Consider the following 12,605-nt stretch of genomic DNA (forward strand, 5'->3'; position numbering starts at 1 on the left):
CACGAGCTTGATTCCGATTGGCTGCCAACACTCCAAACCAAAATGTGTTGGCAGCCATCTTGTGACTCGGTTGAACCGAGTCACAAGAAAAAAGGTTAAAAATGATGAAAAGGGGGCAAGGTAGAAACACCCTGACCCCTAGGCCTTCTCCCCCAGGACGAAAGAAAAGTATTTCTTTTCCCAAAAATTTGCCCGGGATTCGTATAGGATCAGCGAATCCTGCCAAAAAAAAAAAAAAAAAAGCACTGTGTCGCCTGCTTCGTTTTAATAAGCCCCCGGGTGGGCCAGGTCCTAGGGGCAATGTGGTAAATATATGCAGGGGCCGCTCGGGCCCCCACAGCCCCCGGGGACCGCCACCTCACTGGGGCTTTTTAAAAAAAAATAAAAAGCGTGGGGAGGCTCCTGCACCCAGCACGGCTCCCGCTCTGCCACTGCAAACTCCTGCTTCACTTCATGTCTGCAGCTTCCCTTGTCCAAAAGCAATGCGGGCTCCTGCAGGAAGCGGGGAGCCGACAGGGACCGCGGGGGCATTGGGACTCCACTGCGGTCTCCAACGTGTGTCCAGGTCCCCGGAGCCAAAAGTGGCCAGGGAAGGCGGGCCACACAGCACCCCACCAGTTAAATTAAAAATAAATAAAAAGAGGCAAAGCCCCGGGGGATGGTGTCCCCGGGGCCGACAAAAGGCCTCAGGAAGTGGACGGCACGGCCCCCTCCTTTAAATGTAGTTTATTTTTATTTATTTTTAAAAAGTGGCCATACCCAAGGGGATGGGGCCCTGGGGCGGAAATCGGCCTCAGGAGGGGGGCCGAGCAGCCCCTTTCCTGTTTTTTTTTTTTAATAAAAAAAAATGGCTCAGGCCCTGGGGGATGGGGGGGCCACACAGTGCCAGTTTTAAAAGAAAAGACAAGAGAAGCCGGCATCTTGCTGGAGGCCCCGCCCACTCCCTGCATTAGTCTGCACATGAGCCTCCTGGCGCAGTCTGGGTTGGGGGATTACGTTCCCTTGATTCCTAAGGGTCCAAGCCAACTAGCCCACCAGGTACCTCCAGTAAACCCACATAGTGGGATCACCAAGAAGTGGTCCGAGGCCACGCCCCTTTTTACACCACTCTGCAAACGCGCCTTTTGGCACATTGCTGGTGGGGCGATGAGGTCCTCTTGTGTCCTGAGGACCTCAGGACTAAAGTGGACTTCATCCCCCGAGCAGCAGTGTGCAAGGAGGCACATTTGCAGTGTTGTAAAAAGGTGGCGTAGCCTGAGACCACTCTCAGCAATTCAGTTGTGTGGGGCTTATTAGAGAGAACAGGGGGGCTAGTTGGCCCCAGGGACCCTCAGGAGGCAAGGGGACTTAATCTCCCAACCAAGAGCGCGCCAGGAGGCGCTTTTGCAGAGTGGTGGAGAAAGGGGGCGAGGCCAGTGTCCGCCTCTGAGCAATCTCACTATCTGGGGCTTACTGGAGGTATTAGGTGGGCTAGTTGACCCCTAAGGACCTTCAGGAGGCAAGGGGACTTCAATCCCCATCCAAGAGCGCGCCAGGGAGCGCGCCTGCAGACTGGTGGGCAACGGGGGCGTGGCCTCCTATGATAACTTACCAATGCTGCTGTGTGGGACTTACTGGAGGTAATAGGAGGGATGATTGGCCCCCAAGGTTGCCCTTGGTGGCCAACTACCCCTCCTGTTACCTCCAGTAAGTCCCACAGAGTGGGATTGCTAAGAGGTTTTCAGAGGCCACGCCCCCCCTTTCTCCACCAGTCTGCAAACGCACCTCCTGGCACACTACGGGTTGGGGGATGAAGTTCCCTTCACTCCTGAGGGACTTTGGGGGCAAGAAGCCCTCCTGGTACCTCCTGTAAGTCCTACGCACTGGAATTTCTGATCGCTGGTTGGGAGCCCAGCCCCCTTTCTCCACCACTCTGCAAACATGACAGCTAATTTAAAAACCATAGAAATTCACAGAAAAAACACAGGTTTCAGAGACGTTATAATTAGGCTGACATTTCACTTGCACAAAACCAGAAAAATGTGGCCGTTAAAGTTAGCTGAGCTAACTATAACTCGCGCCCGCAATGCAGTGCTGATGACGTCACATATTACATCACTCATGACATGGTCAATGACATCACTGATGACATCTAAAATACATCACTGATGACATCATCCACTTAATATCTGATGCACCTCCTCACACCCTAACATAACCTTAATAACTCGTTATACACACACCAACTCACTTATTCAAACAGATACTAACACATATACACTCTCTCATACCATCACGGACACGAGCATACACACACCAATACAGCCACTCTCACAATCACTCACTCACATACTTACTCACTTATATACACCAACACTCCCATATACAGCCTTTCACATATGTAGTTACTCATACATGTACCACTGAGGCATTCATTCACTTACCAACACACCCATGCACACTAACCCACCCATTCAGCCCCTCACAGACACACTTATGAACCCATACACCCAGTGAATCACCCACTCACACATCCATGCAGAGTCACACACCACCCACGCACCCACACACCCAGGCACCCATACAGGTACTCAGACAACCAATCAATAACCCATATAGACACTCATGTAGCTACTCACCAACCCATGCAGCCATTTACCAATTGACAAACTGATCTAGACATTTAGTATGACACGTTTAATCACTCACTTATACAGTCAGTCACGCACCTACTAAATCATCCATTCAGACACTCATAAACCCACTTATTCTTCAATACACCTTGGCGTATATAAGTAAAACGACTAAAACTTTTCAGAAACACAGTCACTGGAGGATGTCATCAGTGAAGTCATTTGAGAGGTCATCCGTGATGTCACTGACCATGTCATGAGTGATGTAATATGTGATGTCATCAGACATGCATAGCTGGGGCACCAGTTACAGGTAGCTCAGCTAACTATAATGGCAAAATTTCTCTGGTTTTGTACGAGTGAAATGTAGCCCCCTGAAACCTGTGGTTTTTTCGGTGAGTGGATATATATATCACTGAAGTCCCATATTTGCCATGACTTTCCAGAACTCAGGAAAAAACAGGAATGGATGAAATCCAGATCAGGCTTTAAACGCTGCACCTCCTGCAGGGCCTGTAAATTTGGCAAAAGTACACGGCAGTATTACACGCCTTTCAGTCCCGACCCAATTCAGATCAAGGGTCAATACAACTGCAAAACGGAATTTGCTATCTATGTTCTCACTTGTACATGCTCGTTGAGATATGTCGGTAGTACACGGCAGCCAGTGCATGTGAGAATCCTCCAGCATTTACGAGCGATCGCAAACAACGATCCAGCCTACCCGGTGGCCAGGCACTTCAAGGCTGTTCATAACAACAATTTGGAGTGCCTGTTCTACTTTGTTATCTCTGCAATAGAAAAACCAAGAAGGGGCGGAGATAGGGAGAAGATGCTAAGGAGGTTGGAATCCCAATTTATACTTGAGTTAGATAGCAGATCCCCTAATTGACTGAACAATACAGACGACTTACATGTGTTTCTGTAATTTAGTCCTGTACTGGTTTGTCTGTATAACTATTTTACATTGGAGCTGCGTCGGGCTGCCGCCCACCCTCACACACTATATTAAATCTCCTCAGTTGGGTCCTGCACTTAAATCCTTTTCTTTTATTATGTTTCATGGTGATTTATTATTACACAATTGTATTATTTTTGCATTTCTTTTGGGTTAGCACTTTTTCTTTCGAGGACTTAGACAATAGGCAGTTTGGTTTTTCCAAAATATATTCTGCATTTGCAATGATCATGAATTGTGACCTTTTATATTATGTAGTCCTTGCCCTATTACTATGCTGCTATGAGTCATATGTTTACATATAGCGTTAATTTGCACATATTATGACGAGATGCAATGAGTGATGTTTACATTATTGCGTATTTTGCACATGCGTATTTTTGCACATACATCTGATATTTTATTGTCTCTATATGGATATTTTAAACCATGCATCAAGCACTTTATTGCGTAGTTTGCACTTCGATATATGCTAGGGCATTAACTGCTGGTATTGGATATAATGGAATATATGCATTTTAGGCTTTAATTTTTCTTCCATTATATCTATGAATTGTATATATGTATATATTTATATATGTATGTATCTTTTCTAAATGTCACAATTTGCGCGGATTTTATCCTTGCATTTTACCTTCATTTTTGGTTATCAATTTGCGAGTGGTTGGAAAACAGACTATAACATGCAGTATTGATAGTTTGTCCTCTATGTCAGTCATCACGTGGTACTGAATAGAAAAAAATGCACTTTCACTGTGGGGCAAAGTATATTTAAATGTGGCCATTCCCAACACTGACTGTCTGTGAGCAAGGGCGGATGCCCGAAACGCGTCAGATTGTTTGGTTCAGCTCGTGAATAAACTTGTGCCTACAACAAAGCTGTGTTGGATCCGCGTGATTTTCCTGGGTCGCTACGGTTGGAGCCTGGGAGGTTGCACTTGTTTGGATATATATATATATATATATATCATTTTTTTTTAATTTTTTTACTTTCTGAGAAATAGTACAGATTTACCAGGGTGCATTACGCTCACTTGTCTCTGATACAGGCAAGATAGACACCGTCACAAATAACTGGGTCTCCCCTCTCCTTGTGTTTATTGCGTAGGCTCAGATGGCCATACTGCACTATCTCAGGAGCCTTGCCTTAAGATAGAGAGTTTGGGATGTAATAATTGACCTCTGAACTTCGTGCGAAGGTCTGGCATGCATGGCAGCTTGAGATGTGGACGGAGCAACCGGCGAAGCAAGTCTGGCAACCATGCAGGCCTCAGCCACTCTGGTGCGATGAGGATCATCTTGGCTGTCGTGGTTGAAAGTTTGCGCAGGACTGCTGGGATCAGAGGCATTGGTGGAAAAGCATAAAGGAATTTGTTGGACTAGTCTATCCTTAGGGCATTCCCCAATGGATAGTAAAACCTGGCAGCGAAGTCACAGCATTTTTTTGTTTTTCGCTGTGGAGAAAAGGTCTGTAAGAAGGTGTGCACCACAAGCTGAAGACATCTTATAAGGCCTCTTCGTTCAGCACCTACTCGTGGTTTTTGTCGAGAGCCCTGCTGAGCGTGTCTGACAGGACATTCTGAACACCTGAAAGGTGAGCAGCTATTATCTTCAGATTCCTGGCGAGGAGCCAGTGCCAGATTATTTGAGCTTCTTGTGACAGGGCTCTGGACTCGGTTACCGCCTGCTTGTTCAGGTAGTACATGGTGGTTGTATTGTCCATCTGAACAAGCAGGGTGTTGGTCGTAAACGAAGGACGACACGCCTTGAGTGCCAAGTTAACTGCATGGAGTTTGAGGAGGTTGATGTAGTATGTCTTTTCCCTCAAGGACCATGTTCCTTGTATCTGCAGGTGACCCATGTTGGCTCCCCATCCGAACAGAGAGGCATCCATCGCAATGGTCTGTGTTGGGTCCTGCTGGTGAAAAGGCATTCACTGCAGGAGATTTTTCAGGGGACACCACCACTGGAGTGATCCGAAGGCATGAGTGCTTAGGGTGATCTTGTCCTGCCAGTTCCCTGAGAGCTGGTTCCACTGATCCTCCAAGCACTCCTGGAGAGGGCGCATGTGGAGGCGAGCATTGGGAGTCAGAAATAGACAGGCCGCCATCGAGCTGAGGAGTGAAGAGACTATGCGGACTGTTGGATGGGCTATCCGCCGGTGGGTGTGAAACTACTGGAGAATGGATAAACGTTTCTCCGAAGAAAACACCCTTTCCTGTAGTGTGTTGATGATAACGCCTAAGTAGTGAAATGTCTGAACTTGGACTTTTGAAAATTGACATGAAGATCGCATATCCATTGGAGAAGCAATTGGGATTCTGGGAAGGTGGAAACCTTGATCAGCCAGTCGTCCAGCGAAGGATAGACAAAGATCCTGTGTTTCTGTAGATGAGCTGCCAGCACAGCCATGCACATGGAAAATGTCCTGGGTGCCGACTTGAGACCAAACAGTAGAACCGCATATTGGTAGTGGTTCTGCCCCACGACGAATCTGAGGGAATTCCGATACGACTGCGATGCAATGGGAATATGAAAATTAGAGTAGTGCAGGTCTATAGAGTAAAGCCAGTCTCCTTGGTGAAGTTGAAGGTATATTTGATGTAACGTCAACATCCAGAACTTTTCCTTTCAAACACATTTGTTTGCGATTCTGAGGTCAAGAATGGGCCTGAACTCTTGGTTGCCCCTCTTCGGCACAAGGAAGTTACTGGACTAAACACCCTGTCCTCGTTGGTTTCAAGGGACAAATTCCACTGCTTTCTTGTGATACAGAGTGTTGACTTTAAAGGTCGAGGTAGGACATGGATGACCTCGGTGGAATGGATGATTATTTCCTGAAAATCCGCCCGGTATTCTTTTGTAAGGTGATCCACGAAGTGTAGGATGAAATTCCACAAGGCAGGATCGAATGTCCCTGGGAGGGCTGTTAGCTGGCCACTTTCGTGGACGTAGCAGTTACGTTTGGCCAATTTGAGGCTCGATGAGTCCAACCTTTTGCTTTCCTTATCTGGGGAGAAGTAGCAGATGGAGATGTGGCATGAGATTTATGGGCAGCTAAGATCACCACTGAGTCACGTGGAAGGTCAGCACGCAGGAAGAGCGGATCTAGCTCCGGAGGGGGGTATTTCTTCTGGTGCCTGGAGGGTGCTGGAGTATGGACAATTCCATGGCTGGCTCAAGGAGACCCAGCACTAGTGGGAGCAAAGGTCTCAAGGCCGTGTGTTGGTGAAGTGTTTCAAAGATCACAGACGTCAATGGAGTGGAATTCTCCATTGGTATATTCAATTTAGCTGCTTCTCGACGTCGACCTGTGTCGACATGGGTATGCCTCTCGGCAACGTCAAGTCTGAATCGCTCGACGTCCATGCATCCCTTGACGTCAGTTGGCGATGTGAAGCAGGTATTGACGTCGCTAGAGTATTTCTTGACGTCGAGCGTTGACACTTATGCGGTGTTGAGCCAGTCAATGACTGAGCATCTCGGCGCCGTACCTCCTCTCGACATCGACCACGACAATAGCGTTTTCTTCCTGAAAAACACCTCTTAGACCTCCCACGACGCCCTGGAAGGAGAGAGAAGAACTCTGATGGAAGTATGACACCCCCCCCCCCTGCTCAGAGTTCCCAAAGGCTTCTTGCCGTCTTCTTCTTTCTTCCCTTTCCTGAAAGTGAAATTTCTCCCTGTCACGCAGGGTTCGTCTGGAGAAGGTCTTGCAGATGTCACAGGAGGTGGAAGATTCGCTTCAAACCAGAACCTCCTGAAAGGTGTTGATGAGATCAATTGGTGAGAACCGAGGTTGAGGTAAATCCGACAAGGTACAAGAGTAGTGCTTGGTGGAAGAGGACATATCCCTATGGCGATCGGAACGATATCTTGATCTGTGATGAGTTCTGTGATGCAAACAAGAGTGTTGTGATCCAGTAGGAGAACATCCAGGTGTATAGTGGTGACCATAGCAAGAGTGATGGCGTGCGCTTGAGTGCAAACTCCTAGGAACTGGTATGATAGGAACGTGCAGTACCGCAGGAGGTGGAATGATAGGTGCAGGTAGAGCTGGTGACAGCAAAATTGGAGTTTGTTGTGCCATCGAAGGAGAGGTTGGTATTGCCGGAGACAGAGGAGCTGGCGGAGCGGTGAGCCAGGTGGATAAGATACCAGAATGGGAGAAGAGGGTACTTCTACCAGAAATGGAGACCTGGAGTGAGAATCCGATGATGAATAAATTCTCCTCGTTTTGGTGAGTTTCCCCGGACTCCTCGATGTCGATTATTTTCTCAACGTCGACCTTCATAATCGTCAACTCGTTTGTTGAAAGGAGAAGGCATTCTACACAGAAAAAATACCTTTTTGCTACCAGGAAAATACTTTACTCAAAAAAGAAAGAAAAGACGTTGAGTGAAGCAAAAAACACTGAACTTTATAGTTCGATTTTTAAGTAAACAACTAAAAAGGTTGAGTTCTATGCTCCAAGGGTCCTGTAAGCAAGTGGCGGAAGAAATAACTGAGGTAACTGCCTCCGGCTGAGCATGATGTAATATTGGAGGTCTCACTGTTCTTAAAGACACAGTCTCCTTTTTCTTTACTTATAATGGCAGCCTATGGGCTTCACTGCCCTGCACTCCATCCCTTTTTCTGTCATAGGAAAAAGGTTTGTAAAGGTTCTTTTACTGTGCCCTTGCAAAATTATTTATGCATTAAGTGCATATTTCCTTGGAGTCTCTCCTTTTGCTCTTTCAAGGTGAATAATTCTGACCATTGTAGCCTTATTCTTTAGGCTGCATTGTGACTTCAAGTGACTTTTCAAGGCCTTCCTGAAGAAAGGCGAACTTCAGCACTTAAGTTATATTGGAAAAAGTGCACCCGGGGTCCCCCGCAGACAGGCGGGACTATTCAACGCTTATGACTATACATGGTAATCCTCTACGAGAGAAGGTATGACTGGGGTGCCACCCCCAGGCAAGAGTGATTAGTTGCTGTCAACTTAGTCCCATCAGGATCCCATAACAACTAATCTTCGACCTCCAGCGAGGTGACAGGGTCAATTACGCCTCAAACAAACGCTGCTGACACAAAGCCCTCTACTTGATCAGCTGGTGGACCGCCCGCCTGCTCCTTAGTTGAGATGAAATAGCAGAGAGATCGGAGCACCCATAAGTCTTACTTGAAAGGTCAGACTGATTGCTGCAGGCATTAGAAGCCAATACTGATTGGGACAAGGGCCTGGATCAAGCAGCTCAATCACTGTCAGAAAGATCCGAAAAGGAGACAAATGCCTCTTGGCCACCCACCCCTGGCCCTGAACTGCTGGGGTCCAAATGCAGGGAATCCTGGAGGGATTGTGGCATAGTTTGCGGCAGTGAGAGCAAGTGAGCCACTGAAGACCCTATTCAGAATGAGGAGAGCGCCCAGAAGCACCTCCGGCGAATCCAGTTGAGGTGACGAAACGGAGATCAAGGGAGTCAACTCCTTACTGCCAGATATACCTTCAATGGGGGAGAGAGAGGAAGGGCAGCTGCCAGTGGATCGATCTGTCCCATATCATAGCCCAGTTCAATAATCACAGCCGACACAGTCGTGTCCATTGTGCGTTTGAGCAAGGTACCAAACTGTACCTCATAAGTCCAGCTGAACGTGTCGAGGTGGTATACCTAGAAGCCTTCTCATTCGGGATACTTTCCAAGGTGGTTAGAACTGTGGAATCCTCTGTCCTCTCCTTGTTTGGGGGGTGGTGGTCAGGAGAGCATGTCACCACTTTCCCCCCTTTTAGCCCACTATGGGAACTCATGCTGCCACCACCCAACTTGACATGCAACAAACGCTTTTTTTCCACCTTCGGTGAGGAATGGGATTTGTCCACTTCTGTTCTACCCCCCTCTTCAGTCCACCCCCAACAGGCATTCTGACCTGTATCCTAATTTCAGCTCGAGAAGCACCCCATAGTGAAACCGGAGCCTTCCTTCTATTTAGTGCCATTCTACTCCATGCAGACTGCCCCGTAGCAGAAAAGAAAATGCGGTAGCTGGTGAAAAAGTCCAGCAACAAAGTAAGAATTGCCACGGATGCTCTCCTTACCCCTGCAAAACAACATTACCAGTGTGTATGAGGTCGCAAGGAGCAGATTTCCCCAAGGACTTTGAGACTGGGGGCTCCATGCTCCCTCTACAGCCGACATGCAAGGCAGAGCAGTCAGCCGCAGGTATTTCAGACGACCGTGGTCCAATAGCACTCTTCCGCTCTCCGCCGGCCAAACTCCAGCTGGAGCCAGTCACCACGTCTGTTGCTGCCGACCCCTATCCTCGAGGCCGCCAGCCGGACTGGAGATCGGTAAGCAGATAACTGTGCCGCGGTCAGCCAAACCATCAACAGACCACTAGAAGACAAGGTTAGAAGGCCGGGGTGATCATCTGGGGATGCCGTTGTCGACAAGGGTTGGGCCGCATTTCCAAAGCAAGGTGGACGGGGGGGGGCAGACCTCAGCACTGACTAGACTGCAAGCCGCCATCTTTAATCAACCTTCTGGATTTGTCATCTTCAGAATGAAATATTACAAAATAGAGTAGGTCCCTCAAGGTTTATGTTGTTCACATAAATGTCCTTTGAAACAGTTTATAACATTTCCTAAACATCTTCAAATGTATATCTCTCTCCATAACATTGTTTATTAGTCATAGGCCAACTCATAATTCCTGAAGATCTTTTTTTATGTTCACCTTCTTTTCCTCAGAAAGGGCTATTTATCAGGAGTGTCTGTGTGTTGCTGAATGTCTTAACAAAAAGTAGAACCTTAGTGTGTCATTCATATATTTAGTGTGTATATTTCTCAGTAAACCTGAATAAAATTAGCATACGCATTCATTTTAATCTCTTCAAATCATAAAGTAAAGTAAATAACTGCAAAACAAATCAATACTGGAATTATTCAAATACAGCATAATGTCTGCCAAATTACCATCACTGAACATAAAAAGCAAGTGAGTCTGAGGGTTGAAAACATTTTTTTCTTTCCGTTTAAATAGCATAATTTGTGTAGATTTACCTGGCCTTCTGCATCAGCATCCCACTGATCCATGGATGAGGTTTCCACTGGACTGTTTAGTGCAGGTCTGACGCCATCTTGACGCTAGAAAGGAAGAAATTAACAAGTTACTTACCAATAAATATTTTTCCACAGATACAACTTTTCCTGCGTCACCTAAGACTGCAACCAAATGAGGCATTATCCCCTTTCTACTACAAGATAAAACAATCGAAACTGATAACAGTGATACTGAGAGGTTACTGAAAAGCAAGCAAGTTTTAATACAGAGGTCCAAAAATGATGTGGGGTGGTCCAGTTCAATCATAAAGCTCAATAATAATTCTGGATTTTGATTGGAGTGCTTTTAAGAAATAGAATATTAAACGAAATCTGGTCTGATAAATTTGAAAGGTTGACAGTCTTCTATATGACTGAACCGAATCAACTGCCGTACATAGTGAATACTTTAAAACTTACAAGTATTGCTAGTCATTTACAGAAGAGAACACAAGGTTGTTCAAATAGGAGGGAATTGATTACTTAGGATAAAGAGAAGCCACAGAGTTTTGAAGAAGATTCATATTTGTCTTGCGAGCACAGTGTTAAGCATATCGAGCTAGGCAGTGACTTTGTTTATGATGTCTATAAATTAAGATGTGGTAATTGGGAAAAACGACAGGCAGGATAGATTCTGAAGACGGGATTGATGTTGGTGAATATGAGCTTCACTGGACTTTGGAACAGGTAATATGGGGGTATTTTGCAGTAGTACAGTCAGAACTCCTTTCATAAGGCCATGGGGAATGCAGTGGTTACTGGGCCCAACCATGGGTGTTGAGGCCTTTAGCTCATGATGTCTCAGGGCCCAACCCTCTATGGACGGGGGATAGAGAGATGTAGATACAGGTCAGTGAACATGGATTATAAAGTGCAAACATTATGAACAATAAGCTGAGCTCGTCATGAACCGCAGGGTTTTTAAAACTTCAGCGCGCAGCGGGAAAAACCGCCGCACGCATGAGGTTAAGATTCACTTATTAGCCCTATCTTGTTCCCTGAGATGTGTCCAGTCCCCTTCCTTGTGATCTATCACTGAAGAGCAGACTTTTAACTTGCAAAGGGAGTCTCATCTTTTCTCCTTCAGTGTGTACACCAGTCATCTCACAGAATGCAGCAAAACACAAATCTGTATGGGTGATTCCTTTCCTCCATGTCTTCACAAGGCAGGACTGGGCTTCCCATAATGGAACCCAGGGTCCTCCATATAACTTACCATTGCAGGTACACTTAGTCAGTGCACATTCACAGCGCCCTTGCTGTCCAGCACTATTACCTTCATGCATTGTACCTCTACATGTACACATGCACTCAGCACTCACACTCAATCTGCGTGCACTGTTCAGCACTGAAGATCTTCTATTAATTAACCAGGGTGTGGTATTTACAACTACAGGTACAGCCAGTACACACAAGAGACCATGTGCGCGATACATAAGAACAATTGTTACGTACCTGTAAACAGGTGGTTCTCCAGTATTGGTGTCTTTCATAGATTCACATGCTTGAATATTCCCCATCGTCGAAGTGGGAGTCCCACGGTACATAAAATAGCAATAAATGCTAACAATTATATGTATGAGAGAACATAACATAAGAAGAAATAGAAGTAAAAGCATAACTGAAAACCTCTAAAACAATTCCTCCATAGGAATGCATGATAGGGAGAGAAAACACTTGTAACATATCACTGTCATTATGTTAGTCCAAACTACAGCCAATCAGGCGCCAGCACCCTCTAGAACCTTCTCCTCAGAAGCTCATGCCCTCAGATTTTCGTAGCACCAAAGAGACCTAGAGTGCATGAGGAGAAGAGAGCCTCTGAGGGGAGGAGGGTGGGTCGCATGTGAATCTATGAAAGACACCAATACTGGAGAACCACCTGTTTACAGGTAAGTAACAATTGTTCTTCTCCAGTATTAGGGTGTCTTTCATAGATTCACATGCTTGAATAGAG

The 12,605-nt window shown here is 46.3% G+C and overlaps 1 protein-coding gene across 1 annotated transcript in view; it reads right to left on the reverse strand.

Annotated features, from left to right (window-relative positions):
• The window catches only part of AMFR (autocrine motility factor receptor), a 320,402-nt gene that overhangs the window by 35,832 nt on the left and 271,965 nt on the right, over positions 1-12,605 (reverse strand). The window contains exon 12 of the mRNA XM_078670185.1: positions 10,610-10,693. Within this exon, the coding sequence (XP_078526311.1) occupies positions 10,610-10,693 (84 nt within the window). The remainder of the gene's footprint in view (positions 1-10,609; positions 10,694-12,605) is intronic.

Source organism: Lissotriton helveticus, chromosome 12 (assembly GCF_964261635.1).
Source record: "Lissotriton helveticus chromosome 12, aLisHel1.1, whole genome shotgun sequence".
Taxonomy (NCBI): Eukaryota; Metazoa; Chordata; class Amphibia; order Caudata; family Salamandridae; genus Lissotriton; species Lissotriton helveticus.